This window comes from Gorilla gorilla, chromosome 3 (assembly GCF_029281585.2).
Source record: "Gorilla gorilla gorilla isolate KB3781 chromosome 3, NHGRI_mGorGor1-v2.1_pri, whole genome shotgun sequence".
NCBI lineage: Eukaryota > Metazoa > Chordata > Mammalia > Primates > Hominidae > Gorilla > Gorilla gorilla.
This window is the reverse complement of record NC_073227.2, coordinates 11,106,136-11,122,431: the sequence shown is the minus strand read 5'-3', so window position 1 is coordinate 11,122,431 and position 16,296 is coordinate 11,106,136. Positions and strand designations below refer to the sequence as shown.

Genomic DNA, 16,296 nt, shown 5'->3' with positions numbered 1-16,296 from the left:
ACAGACATTAAAAGGATAATAAAGCAATACTGCAGACAACTCTATACACATAAATTCAAATACTTAGATGAAATGAACCAATTCCTTGAAAATCAGATACTAACATAAAGAAATAATTCCCATCTTACTTTAATGAAGCCAGCATTAATACTACAGATTAAGCATTCCAAATGCAAAAATCCAAAATCTGAAATGCTTCAAAATCTGAAACTTTTTTCAGCACTGACATGACACTCAATGGAAAAATTCAATGGAACATTTCTGATTTCAGATTTTCAGATTTGGTGTGCTAAATCAGCATAATGCAAATATTCCCAAATCTGAAATTATCTGAAATCCAAAAGACTTCTGGTCCCAAACATTTGAGATAAGGGATATTCAACCTGTAAAACCAAAATCAGGCAAAAACAATTTAAGAAAGCTAGTGACAAACATCCCTCATGAAAACAGACCAACAATGCTTAATAAAATTTAGTGAATTTAAGTCTAGCAATTAAAAAATAAATGACCATGCAGGGCTTACACCTGTAATCCCAGCACTTTAGGAGGCCAAGGCAGGCGGATCACAAGGTCAAGAGATCAAGACCATCGTGGCTAACATGGTGAAACCCCATCTCTACTAAAAATATAAAAAATTAGCCGGGTGTGGTGGCGGACGCCTGCAGTCCCAGCTACTTGGGAGGCTGAGGCAGGAGAATGGCATGAACCCGGGAGGCAGAGCTTGCAGTGAGCTGAGATGGCGCCACTGCACTCCAGCCTGGGCAGCAGAGCAAGACTCATCTCTAAATAAATAAAAATATAAATTAAAAAAAAAAAAAACAAAAAAAACAACCAACAGGCGCGGTGGCTCATGCCTGTAATCCCAGCACTTCGGGAGGCCGAGGTGGGCAGATCACCTCAGGTTGGGAGTTTGAGACCAGCCTGACCAACATGGAGAAACCCCGTCTCTACTAAAAATACAAAATTAGCTGGGTGTGGTGGCTTATGCCTGTAATCCCAGCTACTCGGGAGGCTAGGGCAGGAGAATCGCTTGAACCCGGGAGGCGGAGGTTGCAGTGAGCCGAGATCGTGCCATTGCACTGCAGCCTGGGCACCAAGAGCGAAACTCTGCCTCAAAAACAAACAAACAAACAAACAAACGACCAAGAGGGGTTCATTCTAGGAATGTAAAGCTGGTTCAATATCCAAAATCAATAATGTCACCTACGACATTAACAGTCTAGGCTGGGTGTGGTGGCTCACGCCTGTAATGCCAGCACTTTGAGAGGCCAAGGCAGGTAGATGACTAGAGGCCAGGAGTTCGAGATCAGCCTGGCCAACGTGACGAAACCCCGTCTCTACTAAAAGTACAAAAATTAGCCAGGAGTGGTGGTGCACACCTGGCACCACCACAGTCTCAGCTACCTGTGAGGCTGAGGCACAAGAATCACATGAACTCAGGTGGCAGAGGTTGCAGTGAGCAGAAATCATGGCACTAAACTTCAGCTTGGGCCACAGAGCGAGACTCTGTCTGAAAAATTAATAAAAAAAAAAAAAAAAAAGCCAGGTGCGGTGGCTGACGCCTGTAATCCCCGCACTTTGGGAAGCCAAGGAGGGCAGATCACAAGGTCAGGAGTTCGAGATCAGCCTGGCCAATATGGTGAAACCCCATCTTTACCAAAAATACAAAAATTAGCCAGGTGCAGTGGTGCATGCCTGTAGTCCCAGCTTCTTGGGAGGGTGAGGCAGAAAAATCACTTGAACTCAGGAGGCAGAGGTTGCAGTGAGCCGAGATGGCGTCACTGTACCCCAGCCTGGGAGACAGAGTGAGACTCCATCTCAAAGAAAACAAAAAAGTAAAACTATAAAATTTTTAGAAGAATACATAGAAGGAAAAAAATCGTCATAACCTGGAGCTAAAATGGAGATCTTAGAAACGACACCAAAACCATGATCCACACAGAAAAAAATTGATTGATAAATTGAACTTCATTCACATTAATTTTTTTTTCCTCTGCAAAAAACCGGTTTACAGCCTGGGTGCAGTGGCTCGCACCTGTATCCCAGCACTTTGGGAGGCTGAGGTGGGTCCATCACTTAAGGTCAGGAGTTCAAGACCAGCATGGCCAACATGATGAAACACCATCTCTACTAAATATACAAAAATTAGCCAGGCATGATGGCACACGCCTGTAATTCCAGCTACTCAGGAGGCTGAGGCACAAGAATCACTTAAACCGGGAGGCGGAGGTTGCAGTGAGTCGAGATCACACCACTACACTCCAGCCTGGGTGACAGAATGAGAGACTCTGTCTGACCAAAAACAAAAAAACAAACAAACAAAAAAAGTAAACTAAAAAGTTTTTAGAACAAAACACAGAAGGAAAAAAATCTTCATAACCTTGAGCTAAAAGAGAGATCTTAGAAATGACACCAAAACCATGATCCACAAAAGAAAAAATTGGTAAACAGAACTTCATTCACATTTTTTTTTTCTCTGCAAAAAACCAGTTAACAGGTTGGGTCCCGTGGCTCACACCTATAATCCCAGCACTTTGGGAGGCTGAGGCCGGTAGATCACTTGAGGTCAGGAGTTCAAGACCAGCATGGCCAATATGGTGAAACCCCATCTCTACTAAAAATACAAAAATTAGCCAGGCGTGGTGGCACATCCCTATAACTCCAGCTACTCAGGAGGCTGAGGCATGAGAATCACTTGAATCTGGGAGGCGGAGGCTGCAGTGAGCCGAGATCACGCCACCACACTCCAGCCTGGGTGACGGAATGAGACACTGTCTCAATAAAAAGATAAGCTACAGAGTTGAAGAAAATGTTGGCAAATTATATATGACAAAGGATTTGAATTCAGAATCATGGAGAACTTTCAAAAAATAGGCAAAGTAGGCCGGGCATGGTGGCTCACCCCTGAAATTCCAGTACTTTGGGAGGCCGAGGCGGGCGGATAATCTGAGGTCAGGAGTTCAAGACCAGTCTGGCCAACATGGTGAAGCCCCATCTCTACTAAAAATACAAAATTAGTCGGGCGTGGGGGCAGGCGTCTGTAATCCCAGCTACTCGGGAGGCTGAGGCAGGAGAATCACTTGAACCCAGGAGGCAGAGGTAGCAGTGAGCCAAGATCGTGCCACTGCACTCCAGCCTGGGGACAAGAGCAAGACTTTGTCTCAAAAAAAAAAAAAAGAAATAGGCAAAGTCTTGATAAAACACTGCTCCCAAGAGGATACAGGAATGGCAAATAAACACAGGAAACATGTTTAATATTATTAGGCACCAGGGAGATGCAAATTAAAACTACGATACCAATACAGACCTATTTATTAAAATATTAAGAGGCCGGGCTCAGTGGCTCACGCCTGCAACCCCAGCACTTTGGGAGGCCAAGGTGGGCAGATCACTTAAGTTCAAGAGTTCGAGACCAGCCTGGCCAACATGGTGAAATCCCATCTCTACTGAAACTACAAAATTAGCCGGGTGTGGTGGCGCACATCTGTAATCCTAGCTACTGGGGAGGCTGAGGCAGGAGAATTGCTTGAACCAAGGAGGCAGAGGTTGCAGGGAGCCAAGATCGCGCCACTGCACTCCAGCCTGGGCGAAAGGGTGAGACTCCACTTCCAAAAAAAAAAAAAAAATACATACACACACACACACACACACTAAGGTCAGGAATTATAAACTGTCTGTCTGTCTAGTTTAAGGCTGGGTGCGGTGGCTCACGCCTGTAATCCCAACACCGGGAAGCCAAGGTGGGAGGATCGCTGGAGCCCAGGAGATAGACACCAGCCTGGGCAACATAGTAAGACCCCATTTCCACAAAAAGAATTATTATTATTATTATTGTTATTATTATTTTTTGAGACAGAGTCTCACTCTTGTTGCCCAGGCTGGAGTGCAGTAGTGCAATCTTGGCTCATAGCAACCTTCACCTCCCAGGTTCAAGCAAGTCTCTTGCCGCAACTCAACCTCCCGAGTAGCTGGAATTACAGGTGTGTGCCACCACAACCAGCTACTTTTTGTATTTTTAGTAGAGACGGGGTTTCACCACCTTGGCCAGGCTGGTCTCAAACTCCTGACCTCCAGTGATCCACCTGCCTCGGCCTCCCAAAGTGCTGGAATTACAGGCGTGAGCCACCACGCCCAGCCCACAAAGAGTTTTTTAAAAAACAGTTTAGGCCAGGGCTTATACCTGTAATCCTAGCACTTTGGGAGGCCAGACCGGTAGACTGCCTGAGCTCAGGAGTTTGAGGCCAGCTTGGGCAACATGGCGAAACCCCATCTCTACTAAAAAAAATTAATAATAATAGTGTAAACAAAAACCACTGAAAATCTCAAGTGCTAGCAAGGATGCAGAGCAACTAGAACTCTCAGACATTGCTGTGAGTAGGCAAAATGGTATTATCCACTCTGGATAATAGTTCAGGGGTTTCACATAATGTTACCATATGACCAGCTCCTACTCCTTGGTATTTACCTAGAAAATTGAAATTTACTTTCACACAAAAATCCTGTATAGACATGTTTATGGCAACTCTATTTATAATCACCAAAACCTCAAAACAACCCCAATGTCCACCAATGGAAAAATGGACAAACTGTGGTACATTTATACAACAGAATACTACACAGCAGTAAAAAAGAACAGGCTACTGATACATGCAACAACTTGGATGAATCTCAAAGTCATTATGCTGAGTGAAATAAACCTTCCTGAAAAGACTACACACTGTATGAGTCCATTTACAGGACTTATCCAAAAGATAAAATCATACCAAGCAACACAGTAATGGCTGCCAAGACTTTAGGAGCTGGGGAGAGTGTAACTATAACATGAGGGAGTTTTTGTGAACAATTAAACTGTTCTGTATCCTGACTGTGGTAGTAGATATATGAATCTACAGTTGTTAAAATTCAAATGCAAAATGCACATTTTAAACATTCAATTTTGGCTGGGACAGTAGCCTACACCTGTAATCCCAAAACTTTGGGAGGCCAAGGGGGGAGGACTGCTTGAGCCCAGGAGTTTGAGATCAGCTTGGGAAACACAGTGGGACTCCATCTTTACAAAAAAAAAAAAAAAAAATTATTATTTTTTTTTTGGAGACGGAGTCTTGCTCTGTCACCCAGGCTGGAGTGCAGTGGCACAATCTCGGCTCACTGCAACCTCCGCTTCCTGGGTTCAAGCAATTCTCCTGCCTCAGCCTCCCGAGTAGCTATGATTACAGGCGCCTGCTACCACACCGGCTAATTTTTGTATTTTTAGTAGAGACACTATTTCACCATGTTGGTCAGGCTTGTCTCAAACTCCTGACCTCGTAATCCGCCCGCCTCAGCCTCCCAAAGTGCTGGGATAACAGGCGTGAGCCACTGCACCTGGCCTTAAATTTTTTTTTTTTTAATTAGCCAGGCATGGTGGTGCACACCTGTAGTCCCAGCTACCTGGGAGGCTGAGGTGGGAGCACTGCTTGAGCAGGACAGGCTGAGGCTACAATGAGCCATTGTCATAACACTGCATTCCAGCCAAGGCAACAGAGTCAGAGTCTGTTTCAAAAAATTTTTTTAATTAGTATAAATTTTGCTATATGTTAATTTCTAAAAATTAGCATCTAACAGTACCATTTAGGAAAACTATCTGGCAGTACCTACTAAAGTCAAATCGAAGTACACCCAGCAATTCTACCCCCAGCCATATGACCAACTGAGTGCTCGTGTCCACCAAAACCCATGTACAGAAAGGAACAGACACATCAGTTGACTCACAGCAGCCATAAAACAATCCAAACGTCCATTAGAATGGTGAGATAAACTGTGGAATATTAACACAACAGTAAGTTTACATGCCATGAAAAAAAAAATGATCCACTGCTAGGACAACAACACAGATGCATCTCAAATATAATGTTGAGCCAAAGAGCCCTAGCACAAAAATTCTTGTTCTATGAAATTCAAATAGAGGGCCTGGCGTGGTGGCTCACGCCTGAAATCCCAGCACTTTGGGAGGCTGAGGCTGGCAGATCACCTGAGGTCAGGAGTTCAAGGCCAGCCTGGCCAACACGGTGAAACCCCATCCCCACTAAAAATACGAAAATTAGCCGGGCATGGCGGCGCATGCCTGTAATCCCAGCTACTCGGGAGGCTGAGGCAGGAGAATCACTTGAACCCAGGAGGCGGAGGTTGCAGTGAGCCGAGATCACGCCACTGCACTCCAGCCTGGGTGACAGAGGGAGACTCCGTCTCAAAAAAAAAAAAAAAAAGAAAAGAAAGAAATTCAAAGGCAAAATCCTTTTAAAGGATACAGATGAGATCAGTAGTAGAAACGATCATGAAGGGAAAGAGGGAACATCTGGAAAATTGTTCTATCTATAGTCTTTTTTGTTTTTTTTTAAGATAAGGTCTCCCTGTCACCCAGGTTGAAGTGCTGTTGTGGTACAACCACAGCTCACTGTAACCCTCAGACTCCTGAGCTCAAGCAATTCTCTAGCCTGAGCCTCCTACGTAACTGGGATTACAGGTATACACCACCACATCAGGCTAATTCTTTTTTTCTTTCAGAGACAGAGTCTTGCTCTGTCACCCAGTCTGGAGTGCAGTGGCCCGATCTCGGCTCACTGCAACCTCTGCCTCCTGGGTTCAAGCAATTCTCCTGCCTCAGCCTCCCGAGTAGCTAGGATCACAGGCGCCCACCACCACACCCAGCTAATTTTTTTGTATTTTTAGTAGAGAATGGGGTTTTACCATGTTGGCCAGGCTGGGCTCAAACTCCTGACCTCGTGATCCTTCCACCTCGGCCTCCCAAAGTGCTGGGATTACAGGTGTGAGCCACAGCGCCTGGCCAGGCTAATTAGAATTAAGTTTTTTGTTGAGACAGAGTTTCACTACATAGCCCAAGCTGGTCCTGAACTCCTGGCCTCAAGTGATTCTCCCACCTCGGCCTTCCAAAGTGCTGGGATCATGGCTATGGGACACTGTGCCAACCTATATTCTTTATCTTGATATATTTATTACATAGGTGTACACATACAAAAAATACTGAATCACAGACATGCTCTCTGCAGGTACACCATTTCTAAAGCATGTATGGTAACCACTTAAACTTTTAAAAGTCAAAATTGTTAATTTTAGTTAAGACACAGGAAGTTCTACATTTTTCTTCAACCTATTTCCTCAGGTCACTAGGCAAATATGAACTAGAGTTAAGGATAACCTAATTTCACCGTGGTAGCAATTTCTACAATACAGGGAAGGCTTCTAAGTGCACCCTGATGTACCCCAAAGATCCATAGTAATCATACCAGCATTGTTTATACAACAATCATACCATCAAAGCAGAGGATACGCTGTATGGTGGCTAATTTTTTGGTTTTTTTTTTTTTTTTTTTTTTTTGAGACAATGTCTCATTCTTTTGTGCAGGCTGAAGTGCAATGGTGTGATCTCTGCTCACTGCAACCTCAGCCTCGCCCCCCACCCGGGTTCAGGCGATTCTCACGTCTCAGCCTCCTGAGTAGCTGAGATTACAGGCGCTCGTCACCACGCCTGGCTAATTTTTGCATTTTTTAGTAGAGATGGGGTTTCTCCATGTTGGCCAGGCTGGTCTCAAACTCCTGACATCAAGTGATCTGCCCACCTCAGCCTCCCAAAGTGCTGAGATTACAGGTGTGAGCCACTATGCCCGGTCCCTATGGTGGCTAATTTTTATTTTAATTTTTTGTAGAGCAGTGGCGGGGAGGGTCTCTCCACGTCACCCAGGCTGATCTCAAACTCCTGGACTCAAGTGATCCTCCCACCCTGGCCTCCCTAAATGCTGGGATTATAGGTATGAGCCACCAAGCCTGTGGTGCCCTATCATTAAGAAACCCAAGGTAGTGGCCAAGTGCGGTGGCTCACACCTGTAATCCTAGCACTTTGAGAGGCCAAGGCGGGTACATCACGAGGTCAGGAGATCGAGACCATCCTGGCTAACATGATGAAACCCTGTCTCTACTAAAAATACAAAAAATAAGCTGGGCATAGTGGCACACACCAGTAGCCCCAGCGACCTGGGAGGCTGAGGCAGGAGAATCACTTGAACCCAGGAGGCGGAGGTTGCCGTGAGCCAAGATTGCGCCACTGCACTCCAGCCTGGGTGACAGAGAGAGACTCCATTTAAAAAAAAAAAAAAAGAAAAGAAAACTGAGGTAGTGCAAGGTTGATACCTTGCCCATGGAACAGAGCCTAACAAATTTGTGGTTCCCCAAGCTTTGTGTATAACAATTCTGTTTTGAGTCAAAGACCCTATAAGCTAAGTTATGTTTTCCTACTTCTCCTATGGTCCTCCTCCTTTGTTGAAGCTACCCACATGCAGAAACACCCTCTTTGGCTCAGCAGCCACCTCGATGAAGGTGGTCCTGGGTATAACACATAGTGCTGTGTCCCGCACACAGGACAGTGGGACTGTGACCACTCCTGAAAATCAAGACAGTCCTTCTACTCGGCCTTCTCTCTTATCCACCTTCTGGCCTGGTGACTACGGAGTGTAGAGGCTGCTTGCCGGGACTCAGAAAGCCTCCCTGGGAACCATAGGGCCAAAAACCACTCACTGTTTCTGGCTGATACTGTTTTGGGTGCCATTTTGCACCATACAAGGTACTCCAAAAAGCTCACCATCTGTGGGGAAACAATTCAGAGGCTTCAGAATTACATTAAGACTTTCTGTGATCTGTGTCAAAAATATTTTACCCCGGTTACCATGAAGAGTTTCTTTAATGAACAATTATTAAAATACTTACAAAGAAACTTAAAAACTAAAGACAGCTTTAAAAGTTTAAAATATCAGCCAGGTGCAGTGGCTCACGCCTGTAATTCCAGCACTTTCGGAGGCCGAGGCAGGTAGATAGATCACTTGAGGTCAGGAGTTCGAGACCAGCTTGGCCAACATGGTGAAACCCCGTCTCTACTAAAAATACAAAAAATGACCGGGCGTGGTTGCTCACGCCTGTAATCCCAGCACTTTGGGAGGCCAAGGCATGTGGATCACAAGGTCAGGAGTTCTAGACCAACATGGTGAAACCCTGTCTCTACTAAAAATACAAAAATTAGCCAAGTGTGGTGGCACATGCCTGTAATCCCAGCTACTCAGGAGGCTGAGGCAGAAGAATCACTTGAACCCAGGAGGCGGAGGTTGCAGTGAGCTAAGATCACCCCACTGTACTGCAGCTGGGGCGACAGAGTGAGACTCTGTCTTGAAAAAAAAAAAAAAATTGCCAGGTGTGGTGGTTCACTCCTGTAGTCTCAGCTACTCCGGAAGCTGAGGCAGGAGAATCACTTGAACTCAGGAGGAATCACTTGAACTCAGGAGGCAGAAGTTGCAGTGAGCCGAGATGGCGCCACTGCACTCCAGCCTGGGCGACAGAGCAAGACTCTGTCTCAAAAATAAAATAAAATACCATAAAAGATGGTGGCATATTTTAAAAGCTTAAAATACAGTAAAAGCAACTGTCAAGGTGCAGCACACAACTCAATAGTACACAATAGAGAGGCTGCGGTGGGTCACACCCGTAATCCCAGCACTTTGGGAGGCCGAGGCTGGCAGATCACAAGGTCAAGAGAGAGAAACCATCCTAGCCAACATGGTGAAACCCTGTCTCTACTAAAAATACAAAAATTAGCCGGGCGTGGTGGCACGCGCCTGTAGTCCCAGCTACTCAGGAGGCTGAGGCAGGAGAATCGCTTGAACCCAGGAGGTGGAGGCTGCAGTGAGTCGAGATCACGCCACTGCTCTCCAGCCTGGTGACAGAGCAAGACTCTGTCTCAAAAAAAAAAAAAAAAAAAAAGTACACAATGAACGAATTCTGTGAACTATAACCCAGATTTTATTAATGAGATTACATGGAACAGAAAAGATCAGAAAAGTATTAAAAGATTTTGTTTGTTTTTTGTTATTTTTTGAGACAGAGTTTCGCTTTTGTTGCCCAGGCTGGAGTGCAATGGCACAATCTCGGCTCATGACAATCTCCACCTCCCAGGTTCAAGCGATTCTCCTGCCTCAGCCTCCTGAGTAGCTAGGATTACAGGCATGCGCCACCACACCCAGTTAATTTTGTATTTTTAGTAGAGACAGGGTTTCTCCATGTTTGTCAGGCTGGTCTCAAACTCCTGACCTCAGCTGATCCTCCTGCCTCGGCTTCCCAAAGTGCTAGGATTATAGGTGTCAGCCACTGCGCCTGCCCTTTTTTTTTTTTGAGACAGATTTTGAGACAGAGTCTTGCACTGTCGCCCAGGCTAGAGTGCAGTGATGTGATTTGGGCTCACTGCAACCTCCGTCTCCCAGGTTCAAGTGATTCTCCAGCCTCAGCGTCCGGAGTAGCTGGGATTACAGGCATCCACCACTATTCCCGGCTATTCTTTGTATTTTTAGTAGAGATGGGGTTTCATCACATTGGCCAGGCTGGTCTGGAACTCTTAACCTCAGGTGATCCACCTGCCTCAGCCTCCCAAAGTGCTGGGATTACAGGTGTGAGCCACCGCACCCGGCCTGTTTTTTCGTTTTTGTTCGTTTGTTTGTTTTTTTGAGACGGAGTCTCACTCTGTCACCCAGGCTAGAGTGCAGTGGCGCCATCTCGGCTCACTGCAAGCTCAGCCTCCTGGGTTCATGCCATTCTCCTGCCTCAGCCTCCGGAGTAGCTGGGACTACAGGGCGCCCGCCACCACGCCTGGCTAATTTTTTGGGGTTTTTTTGTTTGTTTGTTTGTTTTGAGACGGAGTCTCGCTCTGTCGCCCAGGCTGGAATGCAGTGGCGCGATCTCGGCTCACTGCAAGCTCCGCCTCCCGGGTTCACACTATTCTCCTGCCTCAGCCTCCTGAGTAGCTGGGACTACAGGCGCCCGCCACCATGCCCGGCTAATTTTTTGTATTTTTACTAGAGACGGGTTTCATTGTGTTAGCCAGGATGGTCTCGATCTCCTGACCTCGTGATCCGCCTACCTCGGCCTCCCACAGTGCTGGGATTACAGGCGTGAGCCACTGCGCCCGGCCATTTTTTGTATTTTTAGCAGAGATGAGGTCTCACCGTGTCAACCAGGATGGGATTTTTTTTTTTTTGAGACAGAGTTTCACTCTTGTTGCCCAGGCAGTAGTGCAATGGTTAGATCTCAGCTCAACTGCAACCTACATCTCCCAGGTTCAAGCAATTCTCCTGCCTCAGTCTCCCGAGTAGCTGGGATTACAAGTGCATACCAACACGCCTGGCTAATTTTTGTATTTTTAGTAGAGACGGGGTTTCACCATCTCTGGGGTTTCATCATCTGTCAACCAGGCTGGTTTCGAACTCCTGACCTCAGGTGATCCACTCACCTCGGCCTCCTGAAGTGCTGGAATTACAGGCATGAGCCACGGTGCCCGGCCCTAAAATATTTTGTGAAATTTTTGTGTTTATGTGTATGTTTCCTACATCTCAACAGATTTTATTTCTTGGAGTGGGTCATAAGAGTGGGTCACAGTCAAAAACCTTGATAGGCCAGGTGCAGTGGCTCAGGCCCCTAATCCCAGCACTGTGGGAGGCAGAGACGGGAGGATCACTTGAGGTCAAGAGTTCAAGACAAGCCTGGGTAACATAGTGAGACCCTGTCTCTATATTAAAAGAAAAAATTAGCCAGGCATGGTGGCACATACCTAGAGTCCTAGCTACATGGAAGGATTGCTTAGCCCAGAAATTGGAGGTTACAGTGAGCTATGACCAGGCAACTGTACTCTAGCCTATGCAACAGAGAGAGACCGTGTCTCTTTCAAAACAACAAAATCCTGATACATACTAGTTTAACAGAATATCACAGTCCTGTCAAAAATAATACTCAGGTGGGCACAGTGGCAAGGGTCTGTGCCCTTAGTAATTAGTAAAACTAAGATGAGAGGGATCCCTTGAGCCCACAAGCTCAAGGCCAGCCTAGGCAACAAAGCAAGACCCTATCTTAATAATAACAGGCATACAGTTATCTGATTTTGAATAACGCGACAAAAATAATAAAGGTAGGGCTGGGCACGGTGGCTCACGCCTGTAATTCCAGGACTTTGAGAGGCCAAAGCAGGTGGATCAGGAGGTCAGGACTTCAAGACCAGCCTGCCCAACATAGTGAATCCTTGTCTCTACTAAAAATACAAAAAAAATTAGCCAGTCATGGTGGCAGGCACCTGTAGTCCCAGCTACTTGGGAGGGTTAGGCAGGAGAATCGCTTGAACCCGGGAGACAGAGGTTACAGTGTGCCAAGATCGCACCACTGCACTCCAGCCTGGGCGACAGAGTGAGACTCTGTCTCAAAAAAAAATAAATAAAAATAATAAAGTTATATTTTACCTAAGTATTGCAAAGCAAATGTAAATTATTACAACTTGAAATGGTATGAAAGGCTAAAACTAAGAATTTTATTGTGCCACCAACTGGTTTTTATTGAATCAATAGAAATGAATATATTTCACAACCAGCTACAGCAAAAATTATCAATATTTTGTGTAAGGATATGCACAGGCAAACCCCCCCACCCTCCACTACCCGACAGCAGCAAACACTGCCCTTAAAAACCCCAAAGATCCAAACGCTCAAGACTCATCCTTGATCCCAAGAACTGCGGCCTGTTTTGATCTCCAGGATACTGGATGAGGGCAATCTCGGGAGACTGAAGTCCAGGACTACGGCCCAAGACCCTAATGTAACAATATAATAAAAATAAAAACGGCCGGGCGCGGTGGCTCACACCTGTAATCCCAGCACTTTGGGACGCCAAGGTGGGCGGATCACCTGAGGTCAGGAGTTCGAGACCAGCCTGGCCAACATGGTGAAACCCTGTCTCTACAAAAATTAGCCGGGCATGGTGGCGCATGCCTGTAGTCCCAGCTACTCGATAGGCTGAGGCAGGAGAATCGCTTGAACCCGGGAGGCGGAGGTTACAGTGAGCCAAGATCGCGCCATTATTGCACTCCAGCCTAGGCGACAGAGCGAGACTCCGTTCTCAAAAGAAAAAAAAAAAAAAAAGAACAATTTGTGTCATGATTTAGCACAAAAATACTCCCAACGCTTCTTTCGTTTTTTAATTGCAATATCTTTAAAACTACATAATTTAAGAGTTTAAATAACATATAAGAACGCAACTTTTCAAATAAAAATCTATTCTCTTTCAGCAGACAATGGGATAACTGGAAATGACTTCGCCAATTGCATACCCACTTATAAAGAATGTACCCTCTGAAATGTTGTGACCAACGGTTGAATAAAAGTGGCAGGAATCCATAATTGGTAGGTGCAATGTGTGCTGTCTTCATAAACAAAACTGAAAAAAATCACCTTTCAAATTCCTTAAGTTCGAACCCTAAATACATACCTGAGTAACCAAACCACTAAATACCCCTGAAAACTTAACAAAGCGGGGGAGGAGGGGCCAGGGCTGCCAGCTCCAGGTGGCTGTCAGGTACATTTCAAATAACCACATAGGAGGACCAAAGGAAAACTTCCGGGAGGCCCCTCTCAATCATCACGCGCACGGAGTAACGAAGGTGGACAGAGAAACATTTCAAAGCCCTGGGAGCGAAAGGCAGCTTTGCTCACCCCTGGAATCGCAGTCGCTCTGGAACCGCCGCAGCGGGCGAGACGCCACGACAGAAGCCCGGGCCTCGCGGGCATCACCCGCCGAGTCCAGCGGAAGGCGAAGCGCCGTGCGCGGAGCTGCACCCCGGAGACGTCCCCGCCCGTTGAGGGGCTGCTCCAGCCTGCGGACCAGCCCGTCGCCGTGAGCGGCGGCCCCGGTGTAGCCCTCCCGCCGCCTCTGCTCAGGTTCTCCTCTCAAGAGGCTGACAGAGGCCGCGTCACGCCGAGCACGGCCCACCTGCCGCCCTGCCCCGGGACCTCGGCAAGCGCAGCGCCGCAGGACCCGTTATCCGCCCGCCCGCAGCATCCCGCTCCCAGGCCCGGGGCGCTGGGGCCGACAGCGGGAGGCCGAGCTCCGCCAAGGCGCGAGGGGACGGCGACCGCGTACCGCCATCGACCCCTGCCCGCTGCCGCCGCTTACCTCGAAGTAGCCTCCGGGGGCGGCGCCGCCCGCGCTCGCGCCCGCGCCGAGAGGCCCGTTGGCCGCCGCCGCGCCGCCCACCAGGCCTGCCGCGCTGCCCGGGGCCGCCAGGCCCGCGGCCTGGGAGCCGCGCAGCGCCGCCGCCGGGCCGGCCTTGCCGCTGCTCGCGCCGCCGTTACCCCCGCCCGAGCCGCCGCCGCCGCCCCGCTTGTTCTTCCGGCGCTTGGCCCCGCGCTTGGCGTCGGCTGGGCTCATGGCGGGCGGGGAGAGGGGCGCAGAGCGGGCGCGGGGGCCGCGGGCGGCGGCGGAGGGCGGGGAAGGCGGGGAGGCTGAGGCGGCGGCGGCGGCGGGCGCTCCGGCCAGCCGGGGGGCGCTGCGCGGGGTCGCGTCCGGGTCGGGGAGGGCTGGGGCGGGCGGGAGCTGCGGGGCAGGCCGCTGGGCGGGAGGAACCGCGAGTCCACAGTCCCGGCGCCGCGGCTGACCAGAGTTAGAGTCCAATATGGCGGACACAAGGGGAAAGGGATCCCAGTTTACGTCGGGGGAGGGGGAAGGAGCAGCGGGGAGGGGGAGGGGTGTGGGCCCCCACCCCCACCCCGCCTTACTCCGCCCCCCGGCTCTGCTTTTCCCTTTGCTTGCCCTCCCCCTCCTGCCGTTAACGTGCCTCGGCGCGCAGGACACGTCGGGAACTGAAGTCTGTGCTGCCCGTGCAGCAGCTGGGGGCACCGGGGGGTGGACCACGATTCCCGTCAGGCCTTGCGAGGCCGAGGGCCCGGGCGCTGGGAGGAGCTGGGGCCAGGGAGCTGGATGCGGCGGTGATGTCACCGCCGCGCTCGTCGCCGCAGGTCCCGCCCGCGCCGCGCGGCCTTCTGGGCGTTGTGGTCGGGCCTAGGGCTAGGCCGGCAGGAGGCCGCGCCGCCGCCCGCGAGGCGAACTACAGGGCTGGCGGCAGGGAGTTCCGCCTCTCTGACCGGTGCCCGCTGCCCGCCCGCCCCGCCCGCGCCCCTGTCCGCCGCCCAGGTGCCGCAGACCGGCGCGGCTCCCGGGATGCACCAGGGGCGGCGCGGCGCGGCCCTGGCCTCGCCAGGAACGCCCGGTGACCTTGGGCTAGTCTAGTTCTGGTCCAGATGACTCAGTGAGGACCACAGAATCCCTGCCTCGTGGGCTGGGCGGGGGTTCGGGCAGCGCTGGAAAGCCGGGCGCGGTGCGGTGGGGTCCGCCTGGGTGCGGAGGCAGCGGCGGAGCCGGCGAATCTTGGACCGGGCCTGGGGCTGGGACACGCCGGTCGGTTCCCCGAGAACCCCTCGCCTAAAGGGTGGTCTTCCCGAGCCCGCCCTCTCCCTGCTATCCCGTTAAGCCCTCTCCAGTGGTCCCGGTGCCTTGCTAATCCACGGGGCCCTAGGACGATCCGGCCGTGTCCCACACCCTCGCACTCACGCACCTCAGGGACGACTAGCCGGGTCAGACCCTCGCAGACGTCCAGGTCAGAAATAAGGGCTTGCGTCTGGACCCTCCTCCCTCCGCGGCCTTGCAGACATCTGCGAGCCCCAGGCACAGCTCTGCCCTGAGACCCGGGCCACGGGGGGACCCTGCCGGCGGCCCCGCCCCCTGGAGGGCCCCGCTTACCACAGACACGAGGCACAAAGGACATGATTTCCCCTTTTTGGTTCCACGGGTGGTGTCAGGCCGAGAGGCGGCGGGCTTGGCATTGGGATGTACGGCCTGCCAGGCTCCCCTTGCAGCGTTAACCGAGCCCTACTGTTCGTCCTGGGTCCCGGCAACCCGCCCCAGCTGCAGCCACAGCCTCCTGATCCTCTGACCCATTCTTCATGACACAAGCAGAAATCTCATGTGATCAGAAGAAAGCTACCCTTAAAGCCATTCAGATACCATCTTAGCTGAAAAAAGGCCCCCCCGCCCCATCAGGGTCTTGGATGATCCTGCCACTGAACATGGAGTTTGAGAGAGCGGGTAGGAATGCGTTTCTGGCCTCTTTTTCAGTGTCATAGGCTGTCCCTGCCCCTTGCCTCAACCCCTGTCCTTTCCTTTGTCATAGCACATTGCACAGGATTGGGATTCATGATGTCACCAGTATCCCCAAAGACAAAAGGTGTTATTGGGCAGGAGAGAACCTGGGAATGCCTGCCTCACACACCTCTGACACCCAAGCTACTGCAAAGCAAGAGGCTGAGCACCCAGCACTCTACTATTTGCTGAATCAATGAATGACAATAATGACCATTAGGCCTGGGTGCCTTGGCTCATGCCTGTAATCCC

General features: G+C 49.9%; 1 protein-coding gene across 5 annotated transcripts in view; it reads right to left on the bottom strand.

The window, feature by feature from the left end:
- FAM193A (family with sequence similarity 193 member A) overlaps positions 1 to 14,582 on the bottom strand; it is a 195,489-nt gene extending 180,907 nt beyond the window's left edge. For 2 of the 5 annotated variants that reach the window (XM_055384378.2, XM_063705032.1), the window contains exon 1: positions 14,023 to 14,582. In XM_055384378.2, coding sequence (XP_055240353.2) covers positions 14,023 to 14,277 — 255 coding nt within the window. In that variant the 5' untranslated portion in view covers positions 14,278 to 14,582. Of the gene's footprint in view, positions 1 to 13,562; positions 13,982 to 14,022 lie in introns of those variants that run through there. The other 3 variants (XM_031010479.3, XM_031010478.3, XM_055384380.2) reach the window with 3 other exon arrangements.
- Between the last annotated feature and the right edge of the window lie 1,714 nt (positions 14,583 to 16,296).